The sequence below is a fragment of the Thalia democratica genome, chromosome 2 (assembly GCF_965202585.1).
Source record: "Thalia democratica chromosome 2, ktThaDemo2.hap1.1, whole genome shotgun sequence".
In the NCBI taxonomy this organism is placed as follows: domain Eukaryota; kingdom Metazoa; phylum Chordata; class Thaliacea; order Salpida; family Salpidae; genus Thalia; species Thalia democratica.
The window spans coordinates 19,117,913-19,137,647 of NC_139166.1; the positions used below are offsets into that span (position 1 = coordinate 19,117,913).

The 19,735-nt window shown below is 24.0% G+C and overlaps 2 protein-coding genes across 2 annotated transcripts; one reads left to right on the forward strand and one right to left on the reverse strand.

Annotated features, from left to right (window-relative positions):
* Positions 1-7,026: 7,026 nt before the first annotated feature.
* On the forward strand, positions 7,027-7,698 carry LOC145850102 (14-3-3 protein beta/alpha-like). Its single transcript, XM_082955247.1, has one exon. It carries the CDS (start codon positions 7,027-7,029, stop codon positions 7,696-7,698), a length of 672 nt encoding a protein of 223 aa, XP_082811373.1.
* Positions 7,699-10,487: 2,789 nt separating this feature from the next.
* Positions 10,488-11,165, reverse strand: LOC145850103 (14-3-3 protein beta/alpha-like). Its single transcript, XM_082955249.1, has 2 exons — positions 11,073-11,165; positions 10,488-10,940 (listed from the first exon to the last, which is right to left on the reverse strand). Exons 1-2 carry the CDS (start codon positions 11,163-11,165, stop codon positions 10,488-10,490), a joined length of 546 nt encoding a protein of 181 aa, XP_082811375.1.
* Between the last annotated feature and the right edge of the window lie 8,570 nt (positions 11,166-19,735).

Consider the following 19,735-nt stretch of genomic DNA (forward strand, 5'->3'; position numbering starts at 1 on the left):
AAAATTCTTACAAGGTGAAAATGCTGTCAATTTTATTCTTTCTATATAATAGCATTTTACTTTTATTACTTTGTTATGCAATCATTAAATAGTAATAGTTTCAGACCTGTACATTAGCAGTAGATAAGTTAGCTCATATATAATACATAATGCTTTTTAATTTTATATCAGCTGTTTTTCTTTTAGTTCTAAAAAAATGACTACTTTATACTACATTAAAAAAAGTTAGGTTAATCTAAGAAATTGACGTTAAAAAATGTATTAAACTATATTTAAGTTTTTGAATTTAAATTTGAAAATAAAATATTGTAGCTATCAAAAGTTACGTACTCATAAAAGGTAATTGGTATGAATTTCTAAAACTTACGTCTTGACTTTGTATTTAGGGGATATGTTTTGAAGCTGATATGCCTTAATAGTTTAATGATCAGTACATTTTGTGAATAGAACAAAAAATACTTAATTAAAAACATTTAATACATTATTTTAAATTAATTAGTTTAAGATTAATTCATTTAAGTATTTAAACTTTTATTATTGACAAACTTACAACATTAATTATTTTTTTTACAGATCGAGTATAAATTGTTTTTAAACTTTAGTTTTACTAGGATTTTTAGGACTTTAGTTTTTTGTACGACATATTGTAATAAGTACCTAAAGTAAATCTTTAAAATGATTTAGGTTAATTAAAAACTAAAAATAGTTATAATTAGAATGTGATAATTTGCTATAACATAGATTATGATACTGTAAAGATAAAAAAAAAGTATATGCGTTATTTTATACCACATGTTCAATTTTTGCAAATAATTTTAAAAAAGTACTTTTATAACTATTTAAAAAACTATCAGTTAATTATTACTGTCTTGTTTGTACTTTTGTAAATTACCTCAAGCTTTGTCATCTTGCAGGTAACAATCAAAAAAGTTTGTTGTATAAATGAAAATTAGTTATTCATAGAAATGTTGTGTCACTGTTATTAGATAGGTACTAACTTGTCTATTAAATATATTTTTGGCAAGTGTTTAAGCTTCATTATAAAAATAATTGTTTTAATTATATTACAACAAACTTTAAATTGTATTTCAGTATTAGATATACGTGTTTTTCACAACACCATTCGTCTAAAAGTTAATTACATTTAGTAGGTTTTGTACTAAAAATTCTTCAAAACTTTGAATTTTCACACTTGTTCTAGAATGGTTAAAGTATTTTATCTTAAGAAACTTTTTGAAGACAAAGTTCAGATCTATTATTTTATAATTGACGAGTTAAAATGTGCTTTCTTGTTTCCTGACGATAAATTTCTGAACTTTAAGTAGTTTGTTAGATTATTAATTAGAAATATTAAAGTTTAAATCTACTATTCAGTATAGATGAATTTATAGTTAAAATAGTTCTTAGTACTAATATCAAAGTTAATTTCAAATAAATATAAATAATAATAAAAAGTATGTAGCATACTAGATGACTTGAATGAGTATCATAATACTTGAAATATATAAATACTGTTTTTTTATATTTCTTATACTTTTATAGTTGTTGATCTGAAATAAATAAAATTAAAATATTTGCTGTATTTAATACTCTTTTTAACAACTAAACTTAGTAGGAATAAACTTAAAATTTAAACTTATAGATGATTAATATAATTCAAAACAGTTGTATACTAGCTAATAATTTTTTTAATTTAACTTTGAGTTTACTGATTGTTTCATAGTTTAACTTATAAAAAATCGGTCCTAATTAAAATAAGTTAGCATTATATATTTAATTACTTTTACTTTGGTAAAAGCTACCTGATTTTTGATTAAAATTTTTTGAGCTTAGTTACTCAATCAAACAATTTTATACTATTGTAACAGCTCTTCATAGTTTTGACATGGATTACCAATTTAGAGGTTTGCTCGACATTCAACCGATGGAAGGTAGAAATGGCTGTACGACAACCAGGTTGGTTAACCGTAAAAATTTCAACTGGGATTTAATTGATTCAACAGTGTATGGATTTTGTATGGCAAGTTTTATAAAAATGTTTGTTACTACTAGTTGTCAGACCTCATATAATGATATGAAGCGTTACATTGAAAATGGAAGAATCAGTTGTTTTTATACAGTATTAGGTGAAAATCATTTGATTCCTGATGCATTATTGAATGGATCTGTTGCTGCTTTCAGACAGTTTATCAAGATTGCTGATCCAAGCTCAAATATAGTTCGAATTTTCGTAAGGATTGATTACTAAACGTTAGCTGGTATTTTGTAGAATTTTATTATTTACTACTATTTTTGATCGTTCAGTTTTATTTTAATGTTTGAGTTTTACAACTAATAAATAAGTTATCTATATATCAATAGTGTTTTTTTGTTGTTGGAATTACTTTTATTTTAAATATCTTCAGACTAATTATTAAACAAAATGTATACATAGTCATAGTTATAAAATAAAGTACGTTTTTTGTACTTATAAATAAAATAGATCAAAAATTGGCAGTAATGTATTAGTTTACTTATATAACTTTTACAACTAGCTTTTATCTTTAGTAAAAATATTCCCTGGATCGCATATTTAAAATTTAATACCCACCACAACAACTATTTTTGGTAGTAATTTTTAAACAAATAAATGGTCACTTGCGGGCCACATTTTACACAATCGGATGGATGTCACTTTTGCACAAGCGTCACTTTTCGACGAGGGGACACTTTTGCACGAGCGTCACTTTTGCACGAAGGGTTTTTTTCCACAAGCAGTTACTTTTGCACGGCGACTATTTTGCACGAGCGTCACTTTAGCACGAGGGGACAATTTTGCAATCAGGGTAATTTTTGCACGGCGACATTGTTTTACGGTAGCATTGTTGCACAACGATACTTTTGCACAACGTCACATTTTTACGATGAAACTTTTGCATTGCGACATTATGGCAGGATCACTTTTTCGCACGGACATTAATTTTGCATTTTTGTGAAAATTTTTTTAACTAGTATTAAATTTTTTACATAAAAAGAAACTGAAAACTAAAACTTTATAACATACTTATTTTAAAGTCAAAAAATTAAATATTTAAATTCTTAAACAAAAAAAAAGTTAATGTTAGAAACAAACTAAGGAATGATAAAACAAAATTATTTATAAAAGATTCATACCAGGTACAGAAAATTTGATTTATTTAGAAACTAGGATAAAAAAACACTTTAAGTGTAAGTAAATTGTTGTAATTTATTTTGAGCTTTAATATATTAATCACAACTTGGCATCAAAACCTAGACCACTTAAACTGAAACACACATAAAAAATAATTAACAGAAATAGTTTATTTATTAAAACAAAGATAAAAATATGATTTGATATATAATTCATAGGTTAACATGAAAACAAAATTTTAGCCACAACCTTATACTTAATTACGCTTTGATATAAATTGTTAGTATAGTAGATCGTAAATTGTAGAACGATCAACGTCAAATATTTAAATGCATTGACTAACAACAAAAATAAAAACTTAACGCTTCAAGGACATTAACAATACACTGGCCAGATGAATAATCATTAGTTGCAATAAAAAAGGACTCATTATTTATAGAGTAAAGGTGCTGCTAATAAAATTGAACTATTAACTAAGCTAAATATAAAAATTAAATCAACGGTTGATAAAAATTACTTATTGATTTTACTAGCACAAATATAATTCTCATAAATTTTTTTTAACTTTAATCGAAATTCTTTAAAAAAATTTTAAGAAACTAATTTATTTGTGAGTTTGTTCCATATTTCAACTGACCGTAAAAAAAGGAATTCTGCCAAGCCTCATTATTGAAATGTTGCAGCGGTTAAAGACTAATAAAGTATGATTTCTTTGAACAAAAGTTCAAACTTCCAAATGTTACTCTCTCTCTCATTGGCTCATCATTATTATGCAACATTATAGTAATGAAATAATCTAAGTTCAAATCATTAAAATCGCACTCTTTTGTTTTTCTTTTTATTCTAACGCTAAATTAAAAAATAAACTGAAAAATATACATCAAGTAAAATCTGAAATACCTTTCACTTCATAAATTAACATTTTTTTAAATTTAACAATTGTTTAAAATTAAAATAAATTTAAAACATTTGTTTAACAACTATATAAAGCTAATTTTGACATCAATGTAATTTAAGTAAAAAATAATATTCAAGATTCGTGTTTTAAAGCCTTACTAAACTAGGTTTATCTTTCTGTTTAGAAATTAACGATATTCAGACAATATTTATTTCGAGAATTCAAAATTGTTTATATTTAGAATTAGAAATTTTAGTTTATTTAAGTTAATCATCTAGTTTATTTCAATTAAGATTATAAATATAAATTAATGAATTGTGGTACGTATAAAACTTCAAACAGAAATAAAATTTTAAGAATTTTATTTAATCACTGACGACGTCTTTTACCGAAACTTATTATAAAATAAATTTATACTAATTAATATGCTAATTAATAATATAGTATAAATTTTACTGCAATCTTAAGCGCAACTGGATTTGCTGGATTAAGATATTTATTTGCAATAACATATGCTTCCTCATACAGCCTCAATGCTTCACACAGTTCTAATTTTCTTTCTGTTCATGATGAAACGTCAGTTTTTTTCAAAATGTAAACATGATTCAAAACGTTTGTAATCAGCAGCAGATTCATAATCAGTTATACTTTTAATACAGTCACTGTCTAACAATTGTATAGCTTTATAACAAAATCTGATATTTTTTTATTTTGCTTTCTGGTTTAGTTATATCCGTAGTTTTTCATCTACGATCGAGTCATCACTGGAAAAAAAGGAACTAATATACGGTTGTGTAAGCTTCCCATAACTTTCAAATAACATATTTCTTTCTTCAAAGTTAAGAGGTGTTTCCTTTTTTATGACCTTTTTCATGTAGTTTATTGCATTCTCATAAAAATTAATTTTATGACACATTTTAGCAAGTGACATTAATCCACTTCTATTAAACTGATACATCTTTATTTTATGCTTAAACATATTTATCTTTCAATAGATGTAATTTGTTAAAATAAAATTATTTAAAACGTTTAGTATTTAACAAAAGGTTAGTTAACTACACAGTTAGATAAGTTAGAACTAAACTTTGTTCCCATTTAACAAAATATGTTACATAAATCGTAAAACTGCGATTGTCTTAATAAATATATGACGTAAAAGTCCAAACAAAATTGATTGTCATTTTTCGGTGAAATTGTTTTACACTAAATGTAAATTAACAAAACTTGAAACTTTATTAAATAAAAAACACTTTTATCTTAAGTCATTAACTATTATTTAATACAATTCTTTGTATTATTTTTTTATATTACATAAAAAACTTATAATTATAAGTATTTAAAAAAACAAAATATTAAAAAGTGAAAATTAAAGGGTTCATTTCTTACAAAGAGGGGTACATATAAAAAGCTTACTTCTGCATCTAAACATTTTGCAAAATAATAAGATTTTTTATTCTTAAAAAACCTTGACATATTTTAATCAAAGTCTGAAAACAAATATGAAAAAGAAAAAAAAAATTTGATATATTTTATTACAACTTTTTTATTTCAGTGTTTATTCGTACGCCTTTTAAAATAGCTAAACAACGTAATTTATAAATGATTAACTTAGGTATTTTATAACTAACTGGTAGCAATCAGGATTAAACATTAAAAATGTTTAATCTATTATTTGCAGTTTAAACTAAGATTAAGTGTTTTCTTAATCTTTCAAACAATGATGAAAGACAAAGTCTAATAAAAATAAAACAAATTAAATTAATCATGTTTTGCATTTCAATAAGTAATTATAGTTTTCATATATGTACAACTTACTACGAAAATAAATAAGAAAGTTTGTTATTTTCTAGAGAATTACAGTATAATCCTAGTTAAAATTTTTTATTGCCAATATTCTATTTTGACATAAGATATTGAAAATATCAAAAACTAAAAGTTATATTTAACTCATTGATAAATTCATTTTATTAAGGGGCGTTATATTTATTTAATGAATAACAGCTTAACATTATTAGCTTCTAGCAGTCAGGCTAAAATCAAAGACAAAAGTACCTCTTTTTACAACTAGTTTGTAAAGGAAACGTTAAAAACCAAGTAATCAACTTTTATTTTGTTCTTTATTTCACATACTTTGAATTATTAAACAAAAGTTATTCAAAATAAAATTAATTTTGAAATTAAATCTAAACACAACAATTAAGTTAAAAATGCACCTAAAAAACCATACCTAGCGTAAATTTCTCCTTTATATAATAATTAAACGAACTAAACCAAGTCTTTAAAGTTATTGTTAGTAGACCTTATCATAAAAAGCAGCTACACATTACAATCAAACTTAATTTATACAAATTAATATTCTATATTTATACAATTAAGGTACAAGCAACAAATTTTATTGTACTAATTTCAATAAAACAATATGTTTCTTATATGCATTTAATAAAACTACATTTTAAGTTTTTTTTTCTAAACCAATTAACAAACACAACAGAATCAAATTATAAAATATAAATACGACTAAATGTTAGAAGCATACCAAGTTAAAAAATAAAAATAAAATTATGACGCCGTTTTTTAGACTAAGTGATGGTTTTACTACTTTTTATTAAATTTTTTACCCTGTTTTTTGTTAATACTTATTATTTATAGTTACTATAGATTTAAAAAAAAAAATTAAAATTATTTTTTGAAAAAAAATTTTGTTAATAGTTTTGAGCCTGATTGCTAATCGGTGATTATATTAAAATCTGATTAACTAATAAAGTATAAGTACCTTCATAGAGTAGCTTAAGTGTTTTTGAAAAGACTAAAGCCTAAGCTGTATATTGTTAAAAAAAGTCATTTAATTTAACATCGAAATACTTAAGTTAGTTTGTAAAAAAAAAGTTGAACTCCTTTTAAATTTATACCTTTCTTTTTTATAACTACTTTGTATTCAATTTCTAAAATAAGTACACTTTTCAGCTAAAATTTCAAAATGTCTCAGTTTGATAGAAGTGAATTAGTGTCTCTTGCTGGAATGTGTTATGAAAATGATCGTAATGAGGATGTAATTAGCTACATGAAACAAGTAATAAAAATGGGCACACCTCTTAATTTTGAAGAAAGAATTATGATTTACAACAGTTATCAAAACCTTAAACTTCCATATAAACGTTCCTTTGTTTCCTGTGATGACTCGAGAGCAGATGAAAAACTACAGAGAGAAATAAATCAGAAAGCACAATCAGAAATAAACAGGATATCTGATGATGCTATAGAATTGGTAAATAGTTATTGGATTAAAAGAGATACCAATATCGAGGCTGTTGCTGATTATAAATGCTTTCTAGCTGTTGAACATGAAAGTAAATATTTTGTTGCATCAGGGGAAGATAGAGAACTAGAACTGAATAAAGCATCAATCCTTTTTAAAGAATCATTTGACTTAGCAAATAAAAATCTCAATCCAGCTCTTCCGGTTGCAATTGAAGTTGCGTGTTTTTACTTTGACTTTCTTTTTTATACACTTGGTTCAGTTGACAAAGCTCGTTCTATTGCTACTGAAGCCTATGAAAGATGTTTATCCGGGTTACCTGAGTTGCCAGAAGAGTTAAAAGACGCAGCTAACAAAACACTAGAAAAACTAAAAGAAAGAGTTGATTGTTGAATTTAGTTATTTTACGTGTATAGTTCTCAAATTATGTTGGTATATATTGAAACACAAACTTCTATATTGCTGTGCTTACTATTTTTATTTTTACTTTATAAGTTTTCTTATGCGAGTTGTTAAGTTGAGTTTTTATTATTCAAACCTTTTTTTGTAATAAAGTAAGTTGCTTAGCTTGAGCTATTTTTTATAGAAAACTAGTTATAAAATTATCATTCTAATAGAAAATTATTTAAAACTACATATTAAAGCGATTCTTATATACCAAATAACATGAGCATTAAAAATTTTAAAATACTTATTTACACTTGAATTCGAAGTTTAACATAGGTTAAAAATTTTAATTAACTTCATATTTAAGCTGAAAGAAATTGCAGTATTTAATCATTGTCGAAGAAACATCATGTTCTTTAATATGTTTGTCAGAATAACAACTATTATATAAAAAAATTTTTTGTAGATTCTAGTTTTTTAACAAAGTTTAGTTAAGTCGAACTTTTTATCTCTAAAAAGTAAATTAACTTTTTATTTTTTTTCTCTTTTGTCAACATCTGACGTTTGAATCCAAATCTTTTTTCATCTGCAACATTGTTGAGGAAAACAGTTTTTCATTAAAACACTTTTTACTAAAGCCTGATGTAGTTTTAACTTATAAAAATGAATTGCTTTTATAATATTTCTTGCAGAGTTTTATAAATCATATTTAAAAAAAAGAAAAATAAATCATATAAAAAAAAACATATTTAATATCAGTCTCTATTCAATAGATAGATTAAATAATAGTTTTTGCGTTTAATTAATACCAATTTAATTCTTAACAAAACATAATAAATATATTTATGTTTGACATCAACTATTTACATTGATAAAAGGTTATAATTTATTAATTGTTAAAATGCAATTTTTTTTAGTTCCTAATTGTTTAATTTTGCTATCAAATTGTTGTTTTTAAAAATGTTTCAAAAAACTTGTAGAAATATTTGAAGTTCTAGGTCTTATTTGCTTTAGTGTTAAACACTAGAAACATAGTATTAAAAGTCAATCATCATAGAAAACAGCGTTCTAAATTTGATAGTGTTTTTTACTGTTACATAGATTTCTGTTAATTTTATAGCTTTTTTAAATAGGAAGAAATTAAAGTGAAAAATAATAATTTTATATTTTTTTATGAGTTTTTTTTCAAAAAATCTAACAAACATCTGTTAATCTATTCCATTAAAGAACATTTTAATTTAAAGTTTAGATAACAATTACTTTCTTTAAAAAACTTCTCAATGTTTATAATAAATGTTACTTAATTGCATACATATAGAAAACTTACTGATGTACATTAATTAAAAATCATGTTCGTGTAAATTAATTTAAAAAAAAAACAAACTGACATACAGACATTTTTATTTTTGCGGTAATTTAATGTTATGAATAGATTAACAAACTTGTTATTACTGTGTTTAGTATGATAAAATGAAGTTAACAAGTTTTTGTCAAAACAGTAAGTAAAAAGGCTAAAATTATTAGCTAAACAGTATAATAGACATACATATTCAAAAGTTTTATTTATATTATTTATGACAAACTTTTTTCTATTTGAATAAGATTTATTTAAGCACTGACGAGGTCTTTGACCGAAACTTAGTTTGCAAAATAAATTTTTGAAAAAATAAATATATTACTGTGTAAATATTAAATAACTTAAGCTACAGCCTTGAAATAGAAGTCTAAGGTCTGAACATAAAGTTGTAGATTGATTAATAAACCGTTCTGAGCAATTCTAATAGCCTAAAAATGTTGTTTAATTCGTTCACACTGCGGTAATGTTAAAGTTCCAAAATCAGCCAGATTTTTATTTTTTGATTTTTTAGAGCCGTCAATAGCTTTAGCTAAAGTTGGTTTTCGTCTATCACTATCTGTTGTTTAGAGTTATGTTTGAACTTTTGTGCATATTGTTCAGAATTAACTTAATATTGATTAGGACTTAGATAAAACATGAATTAAAAAAAAAAGTTTTTTAAACTAATTTTAAAATTAGAAGATCTTATAACATTTTCCTTTATGTAATACTATTTATATAAAGCTTAATCAAAAAATATATTATAATCAGTTTTAAGCGTTATCATTTGAACATATTTTTTAATTTTTTTGTGATAATTATTAAAGTTATATTGTACAATATTTGTATTTATTTAGTCAGTTGTTAACAGATAATGATGTAAATTTTAAATTTCATCAATTTCGTTATTACTTAAACATAATCAAACAAATTTCTAGGTTCATTGTCAGCTTAAACGATATTAAAGTAAGGTATATATGTTATAGTATACTTCAAATTATAAATATTCATATTAACAAACAAAACCAAACAAGGGAAAAAGTAATTTCAAACTTTAAATCAAATTTTTAACTGCAAGTCATAACAACAATATATTTCAGAAGATCATCGACTTAACTAGAATAATAAATAAGTGAAAACACTCAAATTTAAGTATTTTGACTTTCAGACGAAGTAACTGGTAGTTGTTTAGTAACAAATTTGATGACTGATTTAATCTAACAATATATCTATTAAACGTTTATAATTTAACCTTTAAATATTTTTGTTTTTCCTTCTGAAGATTTTTTACATAAAACAAAACATATGCTTAATTTACCAAAATCATAAAACTTTTCAACAAGCTTCTTTTATTAAATAAGTAAATATAGACGAAACTAAACAAGAACTATACTAAACTAAATAAATAGGAACAAAACGGTAACAAAAATTCTTGTACATCAAACGCAAACCATAAACTTCAGAGCTGTTTCAAGAAATCGATTTTACTTTTCAATGCGTCTAACCACTCATTAGCACGAAACTTCAACTCTCCAGATACTTCATGTAGATGAAGCAAACCTTTGTTGTGGGCTTCAGTAGCAATAGCAAGAGCTTTATCAACAGAAACTAAAGTATAATTATTAGAAAGATTTAATGCAATCAAAATTACAAGTGGATGGGCAGGACTAAAATTTTTACTTGCAATTTCATACGCTTCCTCAAATAACTTCATTGCTTTACTGATTTCAAAGTTCCTCGCATGTCCTGATGCCGTAACAGCTATATACTCATGTTGAATTGCTCTACAACGTTTGTAATCTGCAACAGCCTCGATATTGTTGTCTCCTTTAATCCAATAACTATCTAACAACTCAATAACTTCATCACAAATTCTGTCTGTTTCGGCTTTTGCTTTCAGATTTATTTCCGTCTGTAGTTTTGCATCTACACTTGAATCATCACAGGAAATAAAGGAATTAATATATGGTAGTGTTAGCTGGTTGTAACTGTGGAAAATTATTTATCTTTCTTCAAAATTGAGTGGTGTTACCATTTTAATTACTTGTTTCATGTAGCTAATTACGTCCTCATGACGATAATTTTTATGACACATTTCAGCAAGAGACAATAATTCACTTCTACTAAACTGAGACATTTTGAAACTTTAGCTAAAAAGTGTAATTGTTTCAGAATATAAATTAAAATTTTCAAATAATCTTAAAAAAGAAGGATATGAGTATGAATAGAAGTTAAATCTTTTTCATAAACTAGATTAAGTTTTTAGTTGTTAAATTAAACAACAATTTTTAACACTACACAGTTTAAGCTTAAATCTTTCCAAAAACACTTAAGCTTTTCTATGAAGGTACTTATACTTTATTAATTAATCAGAGTTTAATAAAATCAACGATTAGGAATCAGGCTCAAAACTATTTACAAAATACTTTTTGACAAGTACTTTTAAAGTTAGTTTAAAAATAAATTATAATAAATAGAACTAAATATTAACAAAAAAATAAGTAAAATTTATTAAAAAGTGGTGAAACCATTCTATGCTCTAAAAGACAGCAACACTATTTTATCATTATTTTTAATTTACTATGCTTTTCTAATTCAGTCGAAATTAAATTTTATATATGATTCTGTTGTGTTTCTTAATTAGAATAGAAAGTAAATTTAAAATTTAGCTTTATTTAATGCAGAAATAAAACTAAAAAACAAAGCTTTTTTTTTTTTAATTAATAAAACAAAATTTATAGCTTGTACCTTTTTTTGAAAAAGTATAGTATATTAGTTTGATTAAATTAAGTTGATTGTAACGTTAAGCTGCTTTTTATGTTAAGATCTATAATAATGCTTTAAAGACTTAGTTTAGTTCGTTTTGTTTTTATTTAAAGAAGAAATTTCACAGTGGATATGGTTCATATTGTGTATATTTAAGGTCTTGTTTGTATATTTAAATGAAAATATATTTTGTTTTGAAAATTTGGTTTAATTGTTCAAACTATGTAAAATAAAGAACAAAACAAAAATTATTTTTTTGTTTCGACAAATTGTTTAGGTTTATCTAAAAAAAAAACAGCTACATTAATTGAAAATGCTTTTAAGAAATTTATAACTTGAAAATATGTTTTCAATGTGTGTAGGAAAGTATAAAATTTATATACTAGAAAAACAAATGTTTAGTGAGCTTTGTCAATAAAAATGTGTGTACTGTAATGATTTAAAAAATTCTTTATTCAAGTTTACTCTTCTTTGATAATAAAATTGTTGATATACAATATTTTGAAAGTATATTATAATATCTATTTAGAAAGTTATTGATGTGAAAAAATAAAATTTGATGTTTTTAAAAATAGTTATATATATATATATATATATTAATATTATACTTATATTTATTTAAATTGTAAATTTTTTCATTTAAAGAAGGGAGAACGACCCTTTCTTTTTTCTTTCTTTTAAAATATTCTCGCATAAGAAGTGTAGAGGCATCAGTTTAAAAAAAAAAACATTTTTAAACAATTAATACAAAGACTATTTAACTTTATTAAATTTTTTTAAGCAGAATAAAAATTAAATAAAATTAATACACAAAAAACAGTTCCATTTTACATTGCATAAAGCTTGTTTACCATACGTACATTTTAAAAAAAGATGATTTAAATTCAAAACACTGCTAATAAGTGTTGTCGTTATAGTTCTTTTTTTTTGATTGGAATAATAAAATTAAGTTTGAAAATGTTTTGATATGAAATAAAGGAAATATTCGTTATTTATTTTAGTATTTTTTTTTTGTATTTTAATCTTGTTTTGAATATTTTAAGCCTTTTTTAATATGTTTACCTGTTATGTACAATTTTGAATATTTCATTCATTTTAAAAGTACAATCTAAATTAATTCATATGTTTGTGTTCGCAATGTTTTAAACAATTAAGGATCAACAAACTTTAAACTCAAACGATAAAAAAGAATCTTATATCTCTTTAATTTTAGCAACTATTTTACAAAACTAGTTTTTGATCAATTAAAAAAAAATGTTCGCAGTTTTAAACACATATAAAAAGTTACACTTAAGTTGTTTAAAAATTTTAAACACAAAACTAATTTTCTAACAAGCAAACAATTTGTTTTTAAGGTAAACTATATTATTAAAAAAAGTTATGAATACTCACAAACGTAGTAAGTTAATTTTGTTAAAATACTAATGTTTTATTATCTTTTAAAATTTACTTGTTTAAAATTAAAAAGCAAGTTTTTAGCTTAATTAGTTGCTCAACTTAAAGTTTAAATCTATTTTAGTTGTAAATACATGAAATTTTTTAACTTAACTGTAAAAGTGTAGATGCTTACTGACAGATAAAAATCCTTTAAGAGGATGAAAAACTAATTGTATGTTTAAATTTATTTTCTATTACTAAAACATAATTTTGTTTTTTGTATTTGATGATGTTATTTTACTAGCAATGTAGAGATTTCTAATTATAAGTCTTATTTTTTTAAAGTGAAACTTCACACATATGATTTAAGTTACTTGTTTAAAAAAAGAGTATTATTATACACCAATTAATACAATATTGACATTTCAGGTAGGTTAGATTCTACTACGAAAAAAAAACCTACACAACATGAATTATATATTAAAAAATATCTGTCAAACTATAATTTTATATGGTATTTATTGTCCTCTGAATTGGTAATTAAACGAATTTGTTGGTGTTTATTGTAAACACAAAATGTTTTATTTTCGTAAATAACCTTTTTGTTCAACTAAAATTATTTTTATCTATAGTATTAACATAGTAAAAGCGACTAACCTAACTAATAATTTAACAAGTTGTCGGATTTTAAAGATATTTTCAGATTGTATTGATAATATGAATCGTATGTAAACTAATAAAAGCTATATAGACAGTGCTTTAAACTGTTTTTGGAAACAATACAGTTTTATTTAAATACTCTAAACTAAAAATACTTTTACAGAATTAAAGTTAATAAGAATTTCCCATTCAGTGCCAAATTAAGAACACAAAGGCTATTCGGCATAAAAATGTTAAAGTTTCATAACAACAATACTGTTTTCAATTATATAGCACATACTGAACAGTTAGACAATAAACTGTGTATGTTAGTAAATAAAAAAAAAATTACAATTTAAAACACAATAAAGCCAGCATAACCGTGAAATTTTCGATAACTTTATTATTACCTTATGTCAACAAGAACTGAAGAATTGTTTAGAAAAATATTAACCAATTAGTACGTAAATCTTATCATTCAGAAAAACTGAGAGTTATTTTCATAAAAAAAACTATTGATTAGAACTCGGGGCAAAAATACAATATCAGAATATAAAGTAGTTTACCAGTTTAACTGCTTCTGTGAAAAATGCTATGTCAGTATGGTTTCAAGGCAATTTGGTAAAAGGATAAAAGAAAAAACTTCAAAAAGTATTGTTGAATTTTGTTGAATGAGGAACAAAAAAATTAGTAAATGCTTCAAAAAGATCTGCTATTGCAGGACACCTAATTAATAACCCTGATTGAGCAAGTAATTATAGTTTAAAAAGATTTATTATTATTAAGAATTGTTACAAAATTTTTGATATACTTAAAACTTCTAATATTTTGTTAATTACACTTTGTTCAATATTATTACTTTTACATTGTTTACCTTTTGACTATATTAGCTGAATTTATACTTTAACTTTGTTGCATTCTAAAAAACTAAAGATTTCAAAACGAAATATTATATTATAAAAGTTCTGTATTTAGAAATTGATCATTGAATTGTCAAAAAATGTTGAATGTTAAAATAAAAAACTCATCTAACATATTTAAGCTCTCGAAATTTTATGAAAAATTATGCAAAGTAGGAGTTCTAAGAGGTACTTCCGCCTAAATTATTTATTATATTTTGTCACTATTTATATTTTTACGTCGCTTTGTATACTTAGTTAAACTTTGTAAAACTAATTCAAACACGGAAATATATTTTTTTAATATTAGCTGCATTGTTTTATTGTGTACAAAAACAACATATCAATACATATTTATTTTTTATTGACAATCTAATATATAATGTAAATAGAAAAGCTAAACAAGCATTATAATTTAGTTAAAATATAGTTTTAGAAATTCTAAAGCTTGATTAAAGGGGTTTTATACTAAAAGTATAAAACTCTAATTTTAGTTTTCAAATAGTTTTAATAGAATTAAGTATATATGTTTAAGTTAAAACTTGTTTATAAAAGTAATTTATAGTCTTTTTTAATGATTTTAATTAAGCTACTTTGTAGCCAATGAAATTTATAAGGTATATAAGTAGTATTAACGCTTAAATACTTATACATATATGTTTATTTATGAAGCTAGCCTAACTTATACATAACAAATACCTTTTAATTATTGATTAGGTATATAAGAACTATATAGCTATTAAAACTTCAGCTTAAATATAAACTTTATTAGAAGTTGTGCTATAGATATATATTTTTTTATTATTTTGAATCAGCTCATAGTATAATATATAAAGCTGTATGTAACAAAGTAAACTATTAGAGAAAAAAAAATATATTAAGTGTATGAAATTTGAAAATAAATCATAGTGCTTTTGAATATTTAAGTGAGTTTTATGTTAAACAAGATACTGTAAGTACCTTTTTTAGTAAAAACAAGTTAAACTCTATATTAAAAAAAAGTAATATATGAAAAAGCTTAAAACTAATTAATAGAATTCACGAAGTACTGTGTGTAAACCCTTGATACCACTAATCATGTTTAAACTTTTATTTACATCCAAAATGCATTTTACTGAAAAGTACGGACAACAAAACTGTGTTCGAGCAACAGTGTTAAACACAGTTTCAAGTAAAGACTTTAGTAGAAATATCTGCGCTAGATAAAAAAGGTACAAGTTCTGAACAATTGATTTGTAAAAACTTAGTTTAAATCAACAGTTTTACTTGATTAATTTTGAATAGATATGTTTTAGTAAAGCTATTGTTATTTTTATACTACATTTTGAAACTGAAAACAACCAACTTTCTGTGTGCTTTTAAAATTTACCGAGTTTTTTATCAATTCAATTACCTTTTATTATTAAGTTAAATCTAACTTAAATAAAGTAAAAAGTTTGGTTTTATGTGTTTAATTTAAGCCTTTATTGTTTTTATCTGTTAATAAATTGCAGCGAGCTACTAACTTTTTAATTTTATTTTAGTAAAGTTTACTGAACGACAAAAAAGCGCTCAAAATATTTGGTCCTATGACCTTTAGTTTTGTGTATGAATTTTGATATAGTTTTTACCTCGACAATTTGAAAATAATTACCTAATACAAATTACTATCAAATTTAACAATAATTTAATTAGTTAGAAAATACTTTTAAGCTAACAATGTTCGCGTTTGCTATAATTATAAATATTAAACTAGATAATTACCAATAAAATTTTCCTTGGTAATCTAACTATATTTTACAAGTTATATTCTACTAATCTATTAAAAACTTTAGTAATTTTATTAAACTACTAATTTATTTCTTTTCTTAAACATACTTTAACTGCAGTTTTAACCTTTTTAGTTAGTTTAGAAATTTAATTATAATTTCATCATACTGTAAACGAAATGTTTAGTTTTATTGTCTGCTACTTAAAGAAAACATACTTTGACTGCTCTTAGTTTGTTTGAGAATAGTGATGTTTCTTTATTGATTTTTTAGATTATACAAAATGAAAATACTTTTATGAAGTTGTGTTTTATTAGATTTTTTTTTTTGTAACTAATTATTTTAATTTTTTATATAATTTTTAAGCTGGAGTAGCGCAAAAAAAAAATTCAATTGTTTAGTGTGGATTTATTTTATATAGTGCTTCATTAAATTTTCTTTTTAAGATAATATATACTGATAACATTCATTTTTTTAGACATAAGTAAAACAAATATTTTTATCTTAAGACAAATTTTTACTATAAAATGAGCAATCAACTTGGAGAAATATTGTTTAACAAAATAATTTAAATAAGTATTACATGTTCTAGACAACTGTTTTTGTTATTAAACATTACAAAAAACGGGGGGTCATAGTATATGCAATTTTTTTGCTATTGTTGCCAATGTTTGTAATATTAAAATATTTGTAAGTTAAATTATATTTGAAATTACTTAGATTAATGCGTTTTGGTATAAGCCTTTGATGTTCATAGCTAAGTGCTATAATTTTTCATTAGATAGTTTGAAGAATTTATTTATATTATTTTTGGTTTGTTTTTACGTATATTTTGAATATATTTAGAGCTGTTGTTGATGTAGCTAGTTTTGGAATAAGGTTTGCGGTAGGAGTAGTACATGTTTAAGTGCAGGAATACGTCAAAAAATTGTTAGTGTTGTCAATGAAAGTTTTGTAAATCTCTACATCCAAAATTGGCAAGCATATTCTAGAGTTAATAAGAATTTACCAAAAATTTTAAACAAAACAAAACTAAAATTATCATATTACTGCACCCCAGTCATTGTGGCCCTTTTAAATTCACGCATTTAAAATTATTAGTTATCAATCTGACCTTTCGATGAATTAATGCGTCTTATTATTTGTTTTATACTTAATTTTCGAATAAACAAAATTGTGAAGTCGTTTTACGCTTTTGTATAAACCTTTTATTGATGAAAATAACTAGTCCTGGCTCATTTGTATAGCCAATAAAAAATTAAAAACTAAAGTAAATATCACATAAAATTATTTATAGTTCCCAATAGTTTATTTACAGCATATAAAAATGATATTGTACTTCTAAATAATAAAAAAAGTAAATTAGAAAGTTTTATTAGAAAGTTTCTTTTTGGAAGTTTAAAAATTATTTACCAAGTCGTTTTATTTGAACATTTTTATTGATGAAAATAACTTGTCCTGGCTCATTTTTATAGCCAAAAAAGAAAAGTGCAAAGATTAAATTTAATATCATATAAAACTTAAAATTATATATACACTTATAATAATGATATTATATATTTCTTTAGATACAAAGTTAAAGCGTCAGTAAGGTATATCTACGCTGTTTAGAAAGCTTTATTAGAAAGTTATTTTTTTGAAGTTTCAAAAACTAAAATATATTTTAATCAAATTCTCCATCAGAATAGGGCTCATCACCAACTGAATTGAGTCTTGTTCTCGGAAATCGATTTCGCATGTTTCGTGACGTCATACGTCCTCTGTCGAGCGTGTTAGTAATTGGTACTCTAGCATTAGCTTCCCTGAGCCTGGCATCTGCTTCCCTATCTTCCCTTATCATAATTGCTGTTTCTAATAAAGTATTTTCTGTTTGGATTTGCAGATTTTCATATCTCTGTCTATTAACGTCGATAGGAAGTGTTTGGACTCTGTGGGGCGTGAAAGTAATTGGATCTCTGGCATCTGCTTCCCTATATTGCCTTATCAGCATTGCTGTTTCTGCTAATGCATTTTCTGCTTGGATTTGCAGATTTTCATTTCTCTGTCTATTAACTTCCATAGGAAGTGTTCGGACTCTATCGGGCGTGAAAGTAATTGGATCTCTGACATCTGCTTCCCTTCGCCTAGTATCTGCTTCCCTGTGTTCTCTTTGCAGAAATTCTGCTTGTGCTAATGTATTTTCTGCTTGGGTTACCATATTTTCATTTGAATTATCTATGCTCCACAAAGTTTCGCTTGGTAATGGTATTCTCGGACTTGTGGCATCCAACAAAAGAGACGGCATCGCTGTAGTAGGTGTAACACTTACTACTGTTGGTGGGTTGACTTGAAAAGTTATCCTCTGCGGATCACTCAAAACAGGCATTGTAAGGTTGCTCTGCAATGTTGGTGTGTCTGCTTCTTGTACATTATTTTGTATTGGACTTGTTAGTGAACTTTGGCCTTCTGAAGGTATAGCTCGTGCAGCATCCGTTTGCTCGTTCGGGTTGGCGTTACCACTCATTTTGTTTACAAAGAATCTGTTTGTTTTTTGTTTTTAGTTTGTTGAAAGTATTTATTATTATAGTTTCAAAATCCGTTTAATCTATGTAAAAATTTGATTTAGCTTAAATTAAATGACTTGTTTAGTTTTTAGAAAAATATTAGAATGAAAACTTGATAAATTATTAAGTGTGAAATATAAAAATACTAGATGAAAATTTTGCATAAAACTTCTTTTATAAACCAATTTAAAACTGCTGCATTTTTAAAATTAAGAAAGTGTAATCTATTTAGAATTTTTCTAAAAACTGTTTAAAGTATTTCAAAATAAATATTTTTGTTTTTAGTATAATGTTATACAACATTTTGTTAAACATATTTTTTTAGAACTTTGCAGTTTATAAAATTTAGAATAAACATTAATACATTATATATCAATAAATATTAAATATTTAAACATTCAAACAATACATCTTTATATTTCAAATGATATATCGAAACAAGAATTAAATACTTTAACTTGTTTACTCCAACTAAATTTTCTAATTGATAATTAGTTTAATTTTATTGTGGTTTAGATTTTTAAAATCACTTTTCAAATATCAAAGTATAATATAACTATAGTTGTATAGACTTAAAGCACACATTTAAAATTTAAATTTTGAAACTACAATTTTATAACTTGTTTTAAGAATTCAATTACTTTGTTAACCATTCAACATTTAAAAAATTAGATTCAAAGTTCATAAAAGAGAAGCTTGTACAACGTTAACCTCTTTATTAAACTTTTGAACATT